We start from the raw sequence: 20431 nt of genomic DNA on the forward strand, positions 1-20431 counted from the left end.
TCTCGCATCGATTCTTTTGACTTTAAAAGCGCACTTACAACGAAAGGTGGGCGACCTGTCACATTTGCAAACAGCGCGCCTGTTTTGCACCTTGCTAGCCATGACGAAGCAAGTACGCATCGAAACGACCACTGAATGTGGGGGAAGACAGAAATACAAGAAAAGCATTTAAAGCTCTAGCGCACAAATTCAATACGACGCAAATTTTTATTTTTATCTTCGAGCAGCCACGATCTACCGCTGACGCTAATACTGTAGAAGCTTGGGCAAGTTGGTGTGACATGGTTTTTTCAGCAGCGCAGGGGACAAAGGACGTGACAAGTGCACAGACACGGCGCTGAACTTACAACTGGTTTATTCAGGTGATTTTCACTACTCAAGTACAGTGGCAACCAATCTCAAATGAAAAGACAGATACACAAAACAGATTGACGAAAATGACAATTCCTGAGCACAGGTCTACAGTGGCACAAGACCAGTTGCGCACGTTTTTCTATTCTCATCAAGGAAACGTAGTTCTTTATCAGACAGAGCTATTGAGGCAACGCTTACGCATTCATCCTTAAATTTATGGATTTCATGAGCTTCAATGATTTCACGAGTGATTTTTGTTCCATTATCTGACAGCACTCGACACTGAGTGAAAACAGGATAACACGGCGGTTTTTTGTTCTTTTTTCTTTCCTCTGTGCAGTCTCTGCAATGAATGCCAAGGTGACGGGAAGCGGTGCCACTCACGTTGTTGTTGTGTTCCCGCAGCCGGTCGTTGAGGCAACGACCAGTTCGCCACGTGTAGTGCTTGCCACATGTAAGCGGAAACCTGTACACAACATTGCTGCTACATGGTACAAAACCTTTTTGGTGTTTCTTATCGCAGCCAACCATCCTTTCATTGCTGCTGTTTACAATATGGCAGAGTTTGGAGAGCTTATCGGGCGCGGAAAAAACAACGTTTACATCGGCACGCGCTCCCACCCTTTTGAGATTATGTGAAATGCGGTGTAGATAAGGAATAACCACATACTTTCTTTTTTCTTCCTTGGGCCTTTCAGTGGAATCTCTGCGGCCTGAATTAATGATTTCTCTTAGCAGGCTCTCTGATATTGCAATCAGAAGGTCGGAAGGGTATCCTGCTGCTTGTATGCGTAATACTTGATTTTGATAGCTGTCTTGCATCGCATGATGGCATGATTTTTCTAGGGCATTTCTTAAAACACAACTTTGCGATGCCGCGCTTTACAAGCTTAGAATGTGCAGAAGCGAAAGGCGTGAGGGGCTTCTGGCATCGTGGCTCGTAACGCCAGCACACATGGCTATTTTTGAGGAACATGGCAAGATCTAAAAAACGTAACTTTCCTTCACAAGGCGTTTCATGCGTCAAAACAAGAGGGTCAAGACAGGTGTGAAAAATTGATAAAACTTTCGAGACCGAGGCCTCTGCGTCAGTAACTGCACATGTCATAAAAACTAAAAAATCATCTACAAACCTAAAAACACGAGCCACGCTTTCGTCTAGTTGACTATCAAGGAGCCTGTCATGGTGCGCGAGATAAATGTCGCTCAGTATCGGAGCTATGCATGAACCAATGCAGACGCCATTGCTCTGGAGGTAAACAGATTCATTCCAGGTGGAAAATGTCGAGTTAAGGTAAAAAGTAAGGAGTTCCAAGAAGTTGCTATTGCTGATGCCTGCAGAATTCTGGAAAGCTACCACACCAAAGGAATCAATGCATTCTTCAACACTTGCCAGCAGTTTCTTTTGCGGAAGGGAATAATATAAATCTTTTATATCGATAGAGCAGGCCGAAAAGCCTTTCTTTGGGTATTGTTGCAAGAAAGCGATTACTTGCTTAGAACTCTTCACCTGAAAAGGGTCGTCAATGGTTAAGAGGTTCAGCTTGTCTTGCAAAAATTAACGCGACAGACTTTTGCCATGTGCCATCCTCGGTGACTATTGCTCAAAGTGGGCAGTCCAGCTTGTGAGTTTTGGCTGTGAAGAATATCTTTAAGCAGGACCCCTTGCTTTTCTCTATACACTTGGCTAGGGATTCCAAATTCATTTGTGCACACATTTTCCGTGCTCGGGCTTTCACTTTACTTAGAGCGACATCGCTTCTCTGCCGGAAAGTTGAACTGATAGCATTTTCTGCTTTCGATAAGTAGAGCGCTTTTGGCATCACAGTAAAACCTCCCTCTTTATCAGCGTCTAATAGGGTCAGTGAATTGTTCTTTAAAAACGAAACGGTGAATTTGATTGGAATTCTACACCCGGTAGGTTTACACTTTGCCAAAATGTCCACTCCATCTGAAACACAACGGTCCACTTCAGGAGCCGCTGCTAGGCTGGAAACTTGTCTCACCATCGCAAGAAGTTCCGGTGCCGATCGCCTGGGTTCGACGGCGAACTATGGTCCTCGTCTAAGGACGTCTTGTACTTGTTCCGGCAAGGACACTTCACCATAGGTGTGGACTGGACTGAAGCTTTCCTGATGCGTCTTCTTAGTGATGGCTCGAAGCTGGGGCAGCCCGCACTGCCATAAGAATTCGGTAGTCTTGTCTGCCGTCTGAGACCACCGCCGCCATTCAAGTGCGCCATGAGCTGAAGATGTGCCGCTGTGTGCTCTCAGGAAGGGCCATTCTCTGTAGAGGAAAAATCACTCGTGAAATCATTGAAGCTCATGAAATCCATAAATTCAAAGATGAATGCGTAAGCGTTGCCTCAATAGCTCTGTCTGATAAAGAACTACGTTTCCTTGATGAGAATAGAAAAACGTGCGCAGCTGGTCTTGTGCCACTGTAGACCTGTGCTCAGGAATTGTCATTTTCGTCAATCTGTTTTGTGTATCTCTCTTTTCATTTGAGATTGGTTGCCACTGTACTTAAGTAGTGAAAATCACCTCAATAAACCAGTTGAAAGTTCAGCGCCGTGTCTGTGCACTTGTCACGTCCTTTGTCCCCTGCGCTGCTGAAGAAACCGCTGACGAGCGAAGGCACGCAGGGGACCTAAGGACGCGTTCCTGGAAAATTTTTTGTAAAGTTTTCGAGCAGCCAGCTGCGCAGAAGTACGACCCTTTACGTCACTGAAGACTTACATGAAACTATATTCGTGACTAATCAATACTCCACACAATGTAATATCAAAGCACAAGCGCATCGCAAAAGCGCGCTGAAATGGACAGGGAGAGCAGCAGACACGACCTGCTCACGCTTCGTGTCCTGGCCAACAGGCGGCGAAGCCAATGCCATGAGCATTGCCTATAGTTTTAATGCGTCTGTGTCAAAGTATGTGCTATGCAAAATGCTGTTTATCTTTCATCATAGTTCCCAGCATGGTGTGACATTCTTCCTTGTTCAACACGTCTGCTGTACACCTAAGGCACTTGACTAAGAAGCAAACAAGTGGAGTTTTTTTTTCTCGTAATTCAATGAGAAAAAATTTTTAATTGCTACATCTACAGCAAGATAGAGACTTGGGACATACTGTGAATGGAACATGTGCATTTGCCAGCAAAATGCTTGGTGTCAGTGCATGGACAGCGTTTAATGGAAAGAAGGAGAGGCAAGAATAAGCAGGTGGAAGTGGTCGACACCCAGCACAGAATGGCCAGGAAGTGGAGATTAGTGGCGCAGCACCCTGTATGACAACTTCCCAGAGCTGGCATTGAGGTCATGCATGCACAAATTTTCCCACCACAATGTAAGATGCTAACCACATGGCATATGCTTTAAAGGGTTCCAGGCACAAAGTTTCTCGGTGTCAGTTTATTTGCCTTCAAAGAGGCCTACGGGCCTAGCAATCATGAAAATAAGCGCAAAACACCAGTGCATAGTGTGAATAATTAATTACAAGCCATTTTGTACACAAAGCCTTTGGTCTCAGTCAGCGCCAGCGCTGAAGTGAACAACACCTGAGTTTAGCGACGTCACAATAATTAAAGCAAGTGCACCATGACATCACTCGATGTTGGTGGAAATGGTTTCGTTTATGGGGGTTAAACGTCCGAAAGCGACTCAGGCTATGAGGGACGCTGTGGTGAAGGGCTCCGCAAAATTTCCACCACCTGGGGTTCTTTAATGTGCACCGACATTGCGCGGTACACGGGCCTCTAGAATTTCACCTCCATCGAAATTCGACCAACGCCGCCGGGATCGAACCCACGTCTTTCGGGTCAGCAGCCAAGCGCCATAACCACTGAGCCGCGGCGGCTGCCCGATGTGGGTGGAAATGGCAACAGGCTCATCGGACAGCATTAAAAACGGGGAGGAGGAAGAGGAAGACGACGCTGCTCGATCTGTTGTCACCTCAGCTCAGTAATTTTGCCTTGTTTTCTAGTTATTAACTAGGTTATTTCCACCCTTGGAAGACAGCCGCGTCTTTAAGGCGGTACTGTCCCTACGGGAAGGGTACAGCAGCTCCGGCGCCGGTATCCTTAAAGGGACAGCGCCATCCGAAGGAGCCCAGTGGGGCGGAGGCGGCCATGGCATCACATGGCGGGGATATGCCAGTCATCAGGGACGTCCAGCAGTGCAGTGCGTCATCATCGCTCAGTGGGGACGACTCAACTATCGTCGCCTCTGACGACGAAGTGGCTGACATGGCAGAAATGGACAACGATGGCTTCAAAGTGGTGAGTCATCGGAAGCACCGGACAGTCGGCATCCCAGTGATAGTTCAGCCAAAAGAGAAAGGTGTTGACTTCAGAGAGTGGAACCCTATCAGGCTGTTCGATGATATTAAAGTACTACTGGGATCTGCTCCGATTCGCAGTCGCTTCACAACGCAAGGGGCTCTTCATCTAGATATCTCAACGGAAGAGCAAGTAGACATTCTTCTGCGGTGCTCTCCGATCGGTGGCATACGAGTTCCAAGCCCGGTTGCCACACTCCTACATGACTAACACATGTGTTATAAGGGGAAGTACCAGTGTGGTATTTGGAAAGTGCCCTTCTTGACTAGTTGAAACCGCAAGGAGTTCTGCACATGCGACGGTTAATCCGCCGGGTGGAGCCTGGAGAACAACGATGGGCAGCGAAGCCTACAAACTCTATTGTGCTAACGTTTGCTCCCGACACCGAGCGCCCTGGATTAATTGACCTTGGTTTCACCAAACATGCAGTCCACGAGTTCGTTGAAACTCCTCCCCGGTGCTTCAGGTGCCAACGCTTTGGACATGTAGCGAGAGTTTGCAACAAAGATCAACGTTGCAAGCGGTGTGGTGGTGGCCATGATTACAAAGAGTGCAAGGCAGATTTTGCTTGCGCTAATTGTGGAGGTGACCATCCAGCGAGTTTCAGTGGCTGCACATTCCGTGTAAGCGCCTTACACTGTCGCAAGTCCTTCATTAGTGGCCCCAAACCACAACCTACTGAGAAGCCGATACATGGAAGTGAAGGGTTCCCTGCGCTCGAGTCGGAAGCTCGGGACGTGGTAGCAAGCGACGTCGCTGCACGACCTGATCCGAGCAAGTCGGCAACGGCCTCCGAGGGCGAGCTGGCTGTTCAATCTGCTTCTGCAAAAAGTGTCCATGTTCCTCAGCGACCAGATCACAGCAAGACTCGACAACAAGGAGGACATCCCCTTGCCTTAAAAGAGATGCAGACACCAGCTACCGTGGCCAAGAGTGGGTCCCAGTCCCCGTCTTTTGTCGAAGTGGTGCGCCAGTGCGTGAAGCAAAATAAGGAGCTCAAGAGCCGGAATCTCTCCGACCTTCTACGCGTTTTGTTTGATGTCCTGCGTTCATATAGCCAAGCGATGCAGCCTGGCACTTTGAAGAACTTTATACAGCTGGTGCTTTCCTTAGAGACCTTGATCACCGCCTTCGCAGAGAACTTCAACTCCTAGATGGCTAGTTTTCTTCAACCTGTTGCAACTAAAAACCATAGAAAAGTGCCATTTATCATGCAATGGAACTGCGCTGGGATTATAAGTCGATTAGCAGAACTAAAATTGTTCTTGAAAGAGACCCGTGTTCCAGTACTGGCCCTCTCGGAGGCTGGCTTGCCAAGCGGGAGGTCTTTGCCGGGATACGTCGCCCACAAGAATTGCAGCATAAAGTCTTTTCCCGCAGGAGGTGCCGCCCTTTACATACGAAAGGAGATTCCTCATGTGGCTTTGAACGTCACCGATCTTTGCACCGACAGTATTGAGGTAGGGGATGTGAGGATTCGGCTCGCCTTCCGAACTCTGTCCATTGCATCAGTATACGTGTCCCCGCGGAAGAAGGTCGATATGGCTTTGTTCCTCCAGCAACTTTTTGACCGCTGCCCAGCACCCAGAATCATCTGCGGTGACTTCAACGCCCACCACCCTGCCTGGGGTGACAGGAACACAGATCCTCGCGGACGCCAACTTGTAGAAGTCATCGACAGTTTGGACCTGTGCGTGGCCAATGACGGAAGTCCCACTTTCTTTCGGCCTCCAACCTCACCCACATCTATAGACCTAACCTTACATTCACCTGACGTCCGTGTGCAGTGGTCAACTAGAGCTGACCGAATGGGAAGTGATCACTACCCGATATTTGTGTTTACTGCCGACTTCCATCTGCGTGGTCCTAAAATTTGCCATGTTGTTAATTGGGACAAATACAGGGAGCACTTAGCCAGTGTTTCCGGTGATGTGACAGACAAAATGATTTATGCTCAGATGGCTGCTACCACGGCTCTCAAGCTACCTGATCATTTTCCGACTCCGGATTTAAAACTCAGGAACCTCTGCGCAGCGCGCAGAAGGGCGGAGCGACAACTGTTGCGGAAGAAGGACGGCATAGACTTGAAGACAACTTTCAACAGGCTCAACTCTGCCATTGGACATCATGCGAACAAGCTCTGTAGGTCCCAGTGGGCATCCTTTTGCGCTAGTTTGACTGTTTTCTCACCGATAACGAGAATTTGGCGTGTCGTTGGCAGTCTTGCTGGTGGCTTTCGTCCGAGTAAACCTATCGAGGCGCTTGCATTGCGCACGCAGAAATATCTCGTGTGCTTGGCAGAGGAATTTGCGGATGCATTTGTAAATTCCAGACCAGGCATTCATCCCTGCGCTCTGCATGCTACGTCTCCGTCTGTTATGGACGACCCGTTCACACTTCGAGAACTACAGACAGCGCTCCGCAGCCTGCGGCGTCGCTGTGCACCAGGTCCTGACGGCATTACCAATCAAATGTTACAGAACCTGCCTCTGGAACACCGGAAGATGCTTCTAACCTATCTCAATCGAGTGTGGGAGTCTGGTGACGTTCCCCCTTCATGGAAGGTGGCTTGTGTAGTCCCACTGCTGAAGGCCAGCAAAGAGATGACAGACGCGGCCTCGTATCGTCCTGTATCGCTGACGTCGTGTGTGGCTAAGCTCATGGAGAAGATGGCAAGTAAGCGTTTGTCTTGGTGGCTTGAGGATAGAAGGGCACTACCAACATGCATGACTGGATTCCGCACAGGTTTATGCGCGCAAGATAGCGTCCTGGACTTGATAAGCCACATTGAACATCAGAGTGCTTTTGGACTTTCAACACTAGCTATTTTCCTAGACGTATCAAAGGCTTATGATAGCGTACTCCAGAGCTCAATACTGAATAGTCTGCAGGTCGTAGGCGTCCAGGGCTATCTTCTGCGATTCATTCACTCATTTCTCAGTGATCGTAAATTTCGAGTGCGGTTAGGCAGTACAATGAGCTCCGAAAGGGCGGTATTGCGAGGGGTACCTCAGGGTAGTGTACTGTCCCCAACGCTCTTTAATGTTGTCATGGCCGGTCTTGCCGCAAAAGTACAAATACATTGTAGGCATGTCCATATGTCGATATATGCAGACGACATTTGTCTTTGGTTAACCGGATATCAACACAAACGCTTAGCTCTATTAGCGCGACAGGCCGTGCTTTCAGTTAAAAGTTACCTTCAAGGTGTTGGGTTGACTCTCTCGGTGAAAAAATCTGGCTTCGTCCTGTTTCCAGGTAGGGGACGACGGTATGCGCGGCTGAGCATAGACCTTGATCAGTCTTGCCTTCGTCCGGTTAAACACATACGTTTTTTGGGCGTCACTATTGACTCACGTCTACAGTGGCGACGAGCTGTTGGACTCGATTGTGGCTTCACTATCTTCGCCGCGTCTCAATGTGCTTCGTAGAGTTGCTAGTGAGCAATGGGGAAACCATCCTGCTTCAATGATCAGGCTTCACGATGCCCTGGTGACAAGTCGCATAATGTACCAGCTCCCTTTAATTTCCCCCTCGGTATCGCAGCTGGAACGCCTTGAGGTTTTGCACAGAATGGGACTAAGGAGAGCTCTCGGCGTTCCGCGGGCTGCTCCAAACAATGCAGTACTGTATGAGTCTCAATCGAAACCTCTTCGGCTAGCCGCTTCACAAAGTCTTTTGCTGCAAACTGGCCGCCTCAGAGAGACTGTTGCCGGGAGAGCGCTTCTACAGCGCCTTCGAAAGAGATCTGAGTCCCGGGCGTACTTGGCTTTAAATACTCTTCGTTCTCTGGGTCTCGACCTTCGAGATCGACCTAAGACGTTGAAGCCACCTTGGTCCTTTCCGAGCCTCGATTGTTCCTTGACAATTCCCCACGTTCGCGCTAAGCGGAATTCTCCTTTAGCGGCAATGCGTTCGCTCGTACTGGAACATCTTGAGACCGAATATGCCAGTCATCTTCAAATTTTACAGACGGCTCTGTGGACAAGGTCAGAGGATCTAGTGCAGCTGCTTTTCATATTCCGTCTTTGAAGTATGATTGGTCTGTTCGTTTTACTAAAGTCGTGTCCTCCACAATGGCCGAAAGCGTTTCCATTGAGGCAGCTCTAAAGAAGCTACGGTGTTGTACGCCTCAACCTACTGTCATAATTATGGATTCAAAATCTGCCCTTCAAAGGTTAGAGTACGGGTTCCCCACTGATGCCTTGAGTCTTAGATCCCTACGTCTGGTGCAGAATCTACATAGCAAAGGCTTCTCTATACGTTTTCAATGGGTGCCCTCCCACATAGGTGTCTTAGGCAACGAGATAGCAGACAACCTCGCCCATACAGCGCTCTCCGGGATTCCAGTACATGGACTCCCTCATGAAGTCAAGCAAATGTTCAGAGATGTGGTGTTGTGACACTTCCGTTCTTTGTGGAGCTCTCCTCATCAGCCATGTGTGACCAAGGGTCTCGAAAGGTACCAAGCCACTTTGCTGCACCGCGTTCGCACGGATTCTGCTCGTACGCCGGCGTGGATGTATAAGACTGGCCTAGCGTTGTCACCATTGCGTTCAACGTGTGGTGTGTGTGGTGACATAGAACATTACCTCTTGTGCGGTACTTTGTACAACGCGGAACGGGCTGTGTTATTCGGATCCCTCAGGAAGGCAGGAGTTCCTCACAGTTCTCTTCAGGACATTGTTTTACTGCGCGGGAGCCAGTCGAGTAGAAGGGATGCTTTTCGCCTTCTTCTACTTTACCTGCAGGACACGGATTTGGCCTCCACATGGTGACCTCAGGAGTGTCTATTTAGGTTTTTGCGGACAGTGTTTCTGTGATTTCTATGTAAGTGTCGCTACGGTGGAGCAATTGCTGGCAGCAACTGCAAGGCTAATCCCACCAGTAGTTTACAACCACTCAACTCAACTCAACTCAGCATTAAAAACAGCAATAATTTATGTTCCACTCAAAGAATGTGCCAGACACTTGCGAGATGCCAACTTCTTACGCCCATGAAAGAAATCGTACCGTAACTACCCCCTCTCTCCTCTCCACACTACCGACCCACCCCACCTTCCTGCCCTCTGTACAATGCACAAAAGGCAAACCTGACTGATATCCCCGGGGTCTGTCCGGCTCCCCCTCCACCCGGCAGGCCGGAGCCACTCCCAACATGGGAGGACTGGGAGACCTCACTACGCTCCACAGATCAGGCACGACAGAAGATCGTCGCCACCTGTGCGGGCAGCGTCATGGACCTTTTAGCCATGAACGTTTGAGTGCGGTGTGGTCGTGCGTGGACCCAGGGGTCCTGGGAGGCCCGAATTCCTCTGCACAATAAAGTCTTTCTCTCTCTCACTCTCATGCCGTTCAATGTGTTTAAAATTTTGTGTCTGCACCCCTTTAAAGGACTATAGACACCAAATTTTTTCTTGCGTGTTTTTTTCTTTCAAACGATATCTTAGACATTCGTATGCATGAAGCCCCCTGTGGTATTTGTGTACGAACGCTAAATAATTTATAATTGAATTTTTTCTTCACGGTGTTTCGGTTTCATCGACCGAAGGACGACTGTGACGTCAAGTTGATGTTTTGGCCACGTGATGAACTGGAAAAACTTTAATATAATCACTAACAGGCTCGTCATTCCATGTCTTGGAAGATGCTGGATTAAATGTCATAGTGAATTAAATCTACATATCAGCGATTATATTACAGTTTTTCTAGTAGATCACGCGAACAAAACATCAACTTGACGTCACAGTCGTCGTTCAGTCAATGAAACCGAAACAGCACGAGAAAAAAAATTCAATCAAATTATTTAGCGGTTGTAGGAAAATATCATCCGGTAACTCATGTATTCTAATGCCTAACGCATCGCTTGACAGAAGAAAACGCGCAATAAAATTACACTAACTGCCCACTGAAAGAGAAGACACTTTCGCAAGGCAGGAAAGCTACCTAAGGTACAAGATGGTAGGTTCCCAGATTATTTACCTGGATGAGATATGTGCAACGGCAGCAAGCGCAGTGTTGGTGGAAGGACAGAACAGTGAGCGTGTGCTGCTTGTGCCAAGATCAGGACAACCATGGCCTGGAGCAGGCTGCCAGGGAAGGGCCACCGCATCATTGTGATGCACATCAGCAATGAGAAAGGCCCATCAACGGCTCCCTGTATGTTTCCTGCATAAAACCAGAAAGGGTGAAGACTGCTATGAAGGAATGGATGGCAATCATTTTGAGATGTTTTCACTCATGTGAAGCAGCCAAAAGAAACATCCTGGCGAAACACAAGCAGTTGTGTCATTCACACCTGGACGAAGCAATGCCGACAACAGTTTTACACAAAGAAGCAGTTCAGCAGTAGCTGACAGAGACAACACTAATGGAACGCTATGATGCCAACAATGTGGCTCCTATAAATCATGAAGCTGCCCAAACTGTGCGTTGTCAAATAACATGTAGGAGTCGCTGTGGCGAGGGCTGGCAACGTCAAGCTCTGGCTCCCACCTTAGCTTTAACCTATGGAGTTTCTCTGGGTACAAGTTAATAATGATACCAAGAATGAGCATAAAGATTTATGGCTTCCTTTGGTTGAAGCTCCGCTCAGAGACAAGACACCAACGGTGACAGCAGAAAAGTGGAGGAATTGTGCACACCACGCCATGAATAATGAAGAAAAATTCAGAGCAAACTCTGCCAGCGGCCCTCATATTCATTAACACATACGTGTTTCACAACACATAACTATGTAGCACATTGGCTCTGGGATGCATCACAATAGTAAACCAGCGCCGACATTTCTTGCACTGCAAATTAAGACTTTACATCACCAAGGTACCAGGCTTCCAAAATGTGGAAGTGGTATGCCAGGTTTAACATCCTCAAGCAACACATGGTCTATGAAGAACACCACAGTGGACGGCTCCGGATTAATTTATACCACATGGGGTTCTTCAACGTGCATTCACGTCGCACAGCGCACCATTGTTTTTATGTTTTGCCACCGTCGAAATACTGCCACTGCAGCAGGATCGGGATCGAACCAGCGACCCTGAGATCAGCAGCCGAACGCCAAAGCCACTAAGCCATGTGGTGGGTGCTTCCAAATTTTCATCTAACTGCTATTTCTATGGACTGCTTTCCTGTCGCACTAAACAATGATATACTTGCTTTAACTATTCGCTTAATAATTCTTAATGCATGCTGTTTTGTCTTCGCTGAGAACGAATAAACAACTGAGGCTCCTGAACCTTCACGCTGTCAGCAGGCAAAGGACACCTGCAGCTGCATTCCTTTAATACAAGCACATGCATCAGTTTTTGTGCTTATACGCAGGTTGGAGTGGAACGTCAATTCTTATAAATGTCCGACATGAGTATGACGACATCCATACAGACACAAGACAGCAACGGCAAGCTGCAATACGGGCACTGCCTTTGATAAAAACAACTTACTTGTGTGGTGCATTCTTTTCAGCCATCTCCTGCTTTTCGATACAGCTAACTCATTGTTAGAAGCATACAGAAGCAGTGAGCCACTCACAACTTGGCTCCGGGCCCTCCGGCTCTGCTTCTCGCATCGATTCTTTTGACTTTAAAAGCGCACTTACAACGAAAGGTGGGCGACCTGTCACATTTGCAAACAGCGCGCCTGTTTTGCACCTTGCTAGCCATGACGAAGCAAGTACGCATCGAAACGACCACTGAATGTGGGGGAAGACAGAAATACAAGAAAAGCATTTAAAGCCCTAGCGCACAAATTCAATACGACGCAAATTTTTATTTTTATCTTCGAGCAGCCACGATCTACCGCTGACGCTAATACTGTAGAAGCTGGGGCAAGTTGGTGTGACATGGTTTTTTCAGCAGCGCAGGGGACAAAGGACGTGACAAGTGCACAGACACGGCGCTGAACTTACAACTGGTTTATTGAGGTGATTTTCACTACTTAAACACAGTGGCAACCAATCTCAAATGAAAAGACAGGTACACAAAACAGATTGACGAAAATGACAATTCCTGAGCACAGGTCTACAGTGGCACAAGACCAGCTGCGCACGCATTCATCTTTGAATTTATGGATTTCATGAGCTTCAATGATTTCACGAGTGATTTTTGTTCTATTATCTGACAGCACTCGACACTGAGTGAAAACAGGATAACACGGCGGTTTTTTGTTCTTTTTTCTTTCCTCTGTGCAGTCTCTGCAATGAATGCCAAGGTGACGGGAAGCGGTGCCACTCACGTTGTTGTTGTGTTCCCGCAGCCGGTCGTTGAGGCAACGACCAGTTTGCCACGTGTAGTGCTTGCCACATGTAAGCGGAAACCTGTACACAACATTGCTGCTACATGGTACAAAACCTTTTTGGTGTTTCTTATCGCAGCCAACCATCCTTTCATTGCTGCTGTTTACAATATGGCAGAGTTTGGAGAGCTTATCGGGCGCGGAAAAAACAACGTTTACATCGGCACGCGCTCCCACCCTTTTCAGATTATGTGAAATGCGGTGTAGATAAGGAATAACCACATACTTTCTTTTTTCTTCCTTGGGCCTTTCAGTGGAATCTCTGCGGCCTGAATTAATGATTTCTCTTAGCAGGCTCTCTGATATTGCAATCAGAAGGTCGGAAGGGTATCCTGCTGCTTGTATGCGTAATACCTGATTTTGATAGCTGTCTTGCATCGCATGATGGCATGATTTTTCTAGGGCATTTCTTAAAACACAACTTTGCGATGCCGCGCTTTACAAGCTTAGAATGTGCAGAAGCGAAAGGCGTGAGGGGCTTCTGGCATCGTGGCTCGTAACGCCAGCACACATGGCTATTTTTGAGGAACATGGCAAGATCTAAAAAACGTAACTTTCCTTCACAAGGCGTTTCATGCGTCAAAACAAGAGGGTCAAGACAGGTGTGAAAATTGATAAAACTTTCGAGACCGAGGCCTCTGCGTCAGTAACTGCACATGTCATAAAAACTAAAAAATCATCTACAAACCTAAAAACACGAGCCACGCTTTCGTCTAGTTGACTATCAAGGAGCCTGTCATGGTGCGCGAGATAAATGTCGCTCAGTATCGGAGCTATGCATGAACCAATGCAGACGCCATTGCTCTGGAGGTAAACAGATTCATTCCAGGTGGAAAATGTCGAGTTAAGGTAAAAAGTAAGGAGTTCCAAGAAGTTGCTATTGCTGATGCCTGCAGAATTCTGGAAAGCTACCACACCAAAGGAATCAATGCATTCTTCAACACTTGCCAGCAGTTTCTTTTGCGGAAGGGAATAATATAAAACTTTTATATCGATAGAGCAGGCCGAAAAGCCTTTCTTTGGGTATTGTTGCAAGAAAGCGATTACTTGGTTAGAACTCTTCACCTGAAAAGGGTCGTCAATGGTTAAGAGGTTCAGCTTGTCTTGCAAAAATTAACGCGACAGATTTTTGCCATGTGCCATCCTCGGTGACTATTGCTCAAAGTGGGCAGTCCAGCTTGTGAGTTTTGGCTGTGAAGAATATCTTTAAGCAGGACCCCTTGCTTTTCTCTATACACTTGGCTAGGGATTCCAAATTCATTTGTGCACACATTTTCTGTGCTCGGGCTTTCACTTTACTTAGAGCGACATCGCTTCTCTGCCGGAAAGTTGAACTGATAGCATTTTCTGCTTTCGATAAGTAGAGCGCTTTTGGCATCACAGTAAAACCTCCCTCTTTATCAGCGTCTAATAGGGTCAGCGAATTGTTCTTTAAAAACGAAACGGTGAATTTGATTGGAATTCTACACCCGGTAGGTTTACACTTTGCCAAAATGTCCACTCCATCTGAAACACATCGGTCCACTTTAGGAGCCGCTGCTAGGCTGGAAACTTGTCTCACCATCGCAAGAAGTTCCGGTGCCGATCGCCTGGGTTCGACGGCGAACTATGGTCCTCGTCTAAGGACGTCTTGTACTTGTTCCGGCAAGGACACTTCACCATAGGTGTGGACTGGACTGAAGCTTTCCTGATGCGTCTTCTTAGTGATGGCTCGAAGCTGCGGCAGCCCGCACTGCCATAAGAATTCGGTAGTCTTGTCTGCCGTCTGAGACCACCGCCGCCATTCAAGTGCGCCATGAGCTGAAGATGTGCCGCTGTGTGCTCTCAGGAAGGGCCATTCTCTGTAGAGGCAAAATCACTCGTGAAATCATTGAAGCTCATGAAATCCATAAATTCAAAGATGAATGCGTAAGCGTTGCCTCAATAGCTCTGTCTGATAAAGAACTACGTTTCCTTGATGAGAATAGAAAAACGTGCGCAGCTGGTCTTGTGCCACTGTAGACCTGTGCTCAGGAATTGTCATTTTCGTCAATCTGTTTTGTGTATCTGTCTTTTCATTTGAGATTGGTTGCCACTGTACTTAAGTAGTGAAAATCACCTCAATAAACCAGTTGTAAGTTCAGCGCCGTGTCTGTGCACTTGTCACGTCCTTTGTCCCCTGCGCTGCTGAAAAAACCGCTGACGAGCGAAGGCACGCAGGGGACCTAAGGACGCGTTCCTGGAAAATTTTTTGTAAAGTTTTCGAGCAGCCAGCTGCGCAGAAGTACGACCCTTTACGTCACTGAAGACTTACATGAAAATATATTCGTGACTAATCAATACTCCACACAATGTAATATCAAAGCACAAGCGCATCGCAAAAGCGCGCTGAAATGGACAGGGAGAGCAGCAGACACGACCTGCTCACGCTTTGTGTCCTGGCCAACAGGCGGCGAAGCCAATGCCGTGAGCATTGCCTATAGTTTTAATGCGTCTGTGTGAAAGTATGTGCTATGCAAAATGCTGTTTATCTTTCATCATAGTTCCCAGCATGGTGTGACATTCTTCCTTGTTCAACACGTCTGCTGTACACCTAAGGCACTTGACTAAGAAGCAAACAAGTGGAGTTTTTTTTTCTCGTAATTCAATGAGAAAAAATTTTTAATTGCTACATCTACAGCAAGATAGAGACTTGGGACATACTGTGAATGGAACATGTGCATTTGCCAGCAAAATGCTTGGTGTCAGTGCATGGACAGCGTTTAACGAAAAGAAGGAGAGGCAAGAATAAGCAGGTGGAAGTGGTCGACACCCAGCACAGAATGGCCAGGAAGTGGAGATTAGTGGCGCAGCACCCTGTATGACAACTTCCCAGAGCTGGCATTGAGGTCATGCATGCACAAATTTTCCCACCACAATGTAAGATGCTAAGTACATGGCATATGCTTTAAAGGGTTCCAGGCACAAAGTTTTTCGGTGTCAGTTTATTTGCCTTCAAAGAGGCCCACGGGCCTAGCAATCATGAAAATAAGCGCAAAACACCAGTGCATAGTGTGAATAATAATTTACAAGCCATTTTGTACACAAAGCCTTTGGTCTCAGTCAGCGCCAGCGCTGAAGTGAACAACACCTGAGTTTAGCGACGTCACAATAATTAAAGCAAGTGCACCATGACATCACGCGATGTTGGTGGAAATGGTTTCGTTTATGGGGGTTAAACGTCCGAAAGCGACTCAGGCTATGAGGGACGCTGTAGTGAAGGGCTCCGCAAAATTTCCACCACCTGGGGTTCTTTAATGTGCACCGACATTGCGCGGTACACGGGCCTCTAGAATTTCACCTCCATCGAAATTCGACCAACGCGGCCGGGATCGAACCCACGTCTTTCGGGTCAGCAGCCAAGCGCCATAACCACTGAGCCGCGGCGGCTGCCCGATGTGGGTGGAAATGGCAACAGGCTCATCGGACAGTATTAAAAACGGGGAGGCGGAAGAGGAAGACGACGCTGCTCGATCTGTTGTCACCTCAGCTCAGTAATTTTGCCTTGTTTTCTAGTTATTACCTAGGTTATTTCCACCCTTGGAAGACGGCCGCGTCTTTAAGGCGGTACTGTCCCTACGGGAAGGGTACAGCAGCTCCAGCGCCGGTATCCTTAAAGGGACAGCGCCATCCGAAGGAGCCCAGTGGGGCGGAGGCGGCCATGGCATCACATGGCGGGGATATGCCAGTCATCAGGGACGTCCAGCAGAGCAGTGCGTCATCATCGCTCAGTGGGGACGACTCAACTATCGTCGCCTCTGACGAGGAAGTGGCTGACATGGCAGAAATGGACAACAATGGCTTCAAAGTGGTGAGTCATCGGAAGCACCGGACAGTCGGCATCCCAGTGATAGTTCAGCCAAAAGAGAAAGGTGTTGACTTCAGAGAGTGGAACCCTATCAGGCTGTTCGATGATATTAAAGTACTACTGGGATCTGCTCCGATTCGCAGTCGCTTCACAACGCAAGGGGCTCTTCATCTAGATATCTCAACGGAAGAGCAAGTAGACATTCTTCTGCGGTGCTCTCCGATCGGTGGCATACGAGTTCCAAGCCCGGTTGCCACACTCCTACATGACTAACACATGTGTTATAAGGGGAAGTACCAGTGTGGTATTCGGAAAGTGCCCTTCTTGACTACTTGAAACCGCAAGGAGTTCTGCACGTGCGACGGTTAATGCGCCGGGTGGAGCCTGGAGAACAACAATGGGCAGCGAAGCCTACAAACTCTATTGTGCTAACGTTTGCTCCCGACACCGAGCGCCCTGGATTAATTGACCTTGGTTTCACCAAACATGCAGTCCACGAGTTCGTTGAAACTCCTCCCCGGTGCTTCAGGTGCCACCGCTTTGGACATGTAGCGAGAGTTTGCAACAAAGATCAACGTTGCAAGCGGTGTGGTGGTGGCCATGATTACAAAGAGTGCAAGGCAGATTTTGCTTGCGCTAATTGTGGAGGTGACCATCCAGCGAGTTTCAGTGGCTGCACATTCCGTGTAAGCGCCTTACACCGTCGCAAGTCCTTCATTAGTGGCCCCAAACCACAACCTACTGAGAAGCCGATACATGGAAGTGAAGGGTTCCCTGCGCTCGAGTCGGAAGCTCGGGACGTGGTAGCAAGCGACGTCGCTGCACGACCTGATCTGAGCAAGTCGGCAACGGCCTCCGAGGGCAAGCTGGCTGTTTGATCTGCTTCTGCAAAAAGTGTCCATGTTCCTCAGCGACCAGATCACAGCAAGACTCGACAACAAGGAGGACATCCCCTTGCCTTAAAAGAGATGCAGACACCAGCTACCGTGGCCAAGAGTGGGTCCCAGTCCACGTCTTTTGTCGAAGTGGTGTGCCAGTGCGTGCAGCAAAATAAGGAGCTCAAAAGCCGGAATCTTTCCGACCTTCTACGCGTTTTGTTTGATGTCCTGCGTTCTTATAGCCAAGCGATGCAGCCTGGCACTTTGAAGAACTTTATACAGCTGGTGCTTTCCTTTGAGACCTTGATCGCCGCCTTCGCAGAGAACTTCAACTCCTAGATGGCTAGTTTACTTCAACCTGTTGCAACTAAAAACCCTAGAAAAGTGCCGTTTATCATGCAATGGAACTGCGCTGGGATTATAAGTCGATTAGCAGAACTAAAATTGTTCTTGAAAGAGACCTGTGTTCCAGTACTGGCCCTCTCGGAGGCTGGCTTGCCAAGCGGGAGGTCTTTGCCGGGATACGTCGCCCACAAGAATTGCAGCATAAAGTCTTTTCCCGCAGGAAGTGCCGCCCTTTACATACGAAGGGAGATTCCTCATGTGGCTTTGAACGTCACCGATCTTTGCACTGACAGTATTGAGGTAGTGGCTGTGAGGATTCGGCTCGCCTTCCGATCTCTGTCCATTGCATCAGTATACGTGTCCCCGCGGAAGAAGGTCGATATGGCTTTGTTCCTCCAGCAACTTTGTGACCGCTGCCCAGCACCCATAATCATCTGCGCTGACTTCAACGCCCACCACCCTGCCTGGGGTGACAGGAACACAGATCCTCGCGGACGCCAACTTGTAAAAGTCATCGACAGTTTGGACCTGTGCGTGGCCAATGACGGAAGTCCCACTTTCTTTCGGCCTCCAACCTCACCCACATCTATACCCCTAACCTTACATTCACCTGATGTCCGTGTGCAGTGGTCAACTAGAGCTGACCGAATGGGAAGTGATCACTACCCGATATTTGTGTTTACTGCCGACTTCCATCTGCGTGGTCCTAAAATTTGCCACGTTGTTAATTGGGACAAATACAGGGAGCACTTAGCCTGTGTTTCCGGTGATGTGACAGACAAAATGATTTATGCTAAGATGGCTGCTACCACGGCGCTCAAGCTACCTGATCATTTTCCGACTCCGGATGTAAAACTCAGGAACCTCTGCGCAGCGCGCAGAAGGGCGGAGCGACAACTGTTGCGGAAGAAGGACGACAGAGCCTTGAAGACAACTTTCAACAGGCTCAACTCTGCCATTAGACGTCATGCGAACAAGCTCTGTAGGTCCCAGTGGGCATCCTTTTGCGCTAGTTTGACTGTTTTCTCACCGATAACGAGAATTTGGCGTGTCGTTGGCAGTCCTGCTGGTGGCTCTCGTCCGAGTAAACCTTTCGAGGCGCTTGCATTGCGTACGCAGAAACATCTCGTGTGCTTGGCAGAGGAATTTGCGGATGCATTTGTAAATTCCAGACCAGGCATTCATCCCTGCGCTCTGCCTGCTACGTCTCCGTCTGTTATGGACGCCCCGTTCACACTTCGAGAACTACAGACAGCGCTCCGCAGCCTGCGGCGTCGCTGTGCACCAGGTCCTGACGGCATTACCAATCAAATGTTACAGAACCTGCCTCTGGAACACCGGAAGATGCTCCTAACCTATCTCAATCGACTGTGGGAGTCTGGTGACGTTCCCCCTTCATGGAAGGTGGCTTGTGTAGTCCCACTGCTGAAGGCCAGCAAAGAGATGACAGACGCGGCCTCGTATCGTCCTGTATCGCTGACGTCGTGTGTGGCTAAGCTCATGGAGAAGATGGCAAGTAAGCGTTTGTCTTGGTGGCTTGAGGATAGAAGGGCACTACCAACATGCATGACTGGATTCCGCACAGGTTTATGCGCGCAAGATAGCGTCCTGGACTTGATAAGCCACATTGAACATCAGAGTGCTTTTGGACTTTCAACACTAGCTATTTTCCTAGACGTATCAAAGGCTTATGATAGCGTCCTCCAGAGCTCAATACTGAATAGTCTGAGGGTCGTAGGCGTCCAGGGCTATCTTCTGCGATTCATTCACTCATTTCTCAGTGATCGTAAATTTCGAGTGCGGTTAGGCAGTACAATGAGCTCCGAAAGGGCGGTATTGCGAGGGGTACCTCAGGGTAGTGTACTGTCCCCAACGCTCTTTAATGTTGTCATGGCCGGTCTTGCCGCAAAAGTACAAAAACATTGTAGGCATGTCCATATGTCGATATATGCAGACGACATTTGTCTTTGGTTAACCGGATATCAACACAAACGCTTAGCTCTATTAGCGCGACAGGCCGTGCTTTCAGTTAAAAGTTACCTTCAAGGTGTTGGGTTGACTCTCTCGGTGGAAAAATCTGGCTTTGTCCTGTTTCCAGGTAGGGGACGATGGTATGCGCGGCTGAGCATAGACCTTGATCAGTCTTGCCTTCGTCAGGTTAACCACATACGTTTTTTGGGCGTCACTATTGACTCACGTCTACAGTGGCGACGAGCTGTTGGACTCGATTGTGGCTTCACTATCTTCGCCGCGTCTCAATGTGCTTCGTAGAGTTGCTAGTGAGCAATGGGGAAACCATCCTGCTTCAATGATCAGGCTTCACGATGCCCTGGTGACAAGTCGCATAATGTACCAGCTCCCTTTAATTTCCCCCTCGGTATCGCAGCTGGAACGCCTTGAGG

At 48.3% G+C, this 20431-nt stretch overlaps 1 protein-coding gene across 5 annotated transcripts in view; it reads right to left on the reverse strand.

Annotated features, from left to right (window-relative positions):
- Positions 1 to 20431, reverse strand: part of LOC144115132 (uncharacterized) — a 61849-nt gene that overhangs the window by 9963 nt on the left and 31455 nt on the right. For 4 of the 5 annotated variants that reach the window (XM_077649307.1, XM_077649309.1, XM_077649305.1 and 1 more), the window contains one exon: positions 10671 to 10856. In XM_077649307.1, the coding sequence (XP_077505433.1) occupies positions 10671 to 10856 (186 nt within the window). Of the gene's footprint in view, positions 1 to 2360; positions 2641 to 10670; positions 10857 to 20431 lie in introns of all 5 variants that reach the window. The other variant, XR_013311261.1, reaches the window with a different exon arrangement.

This window comes from Amblyomma americanum, chromosome 1, assembly GCF_052857255.1.
Source record: "Amblyomma americanum isolate KBUSLIRL-KWMA chromosome 1, ASM5285725v1, whole genome shotgun sequence".
In the NCBI taxonomy this organism is placed as follows: domain Eukaryota; kingdom Metazoa; phylum Arthropoda; class Arachnida; order Ixodida; family Ixodidae; genus Amblyomma; species Amblyomma americanum.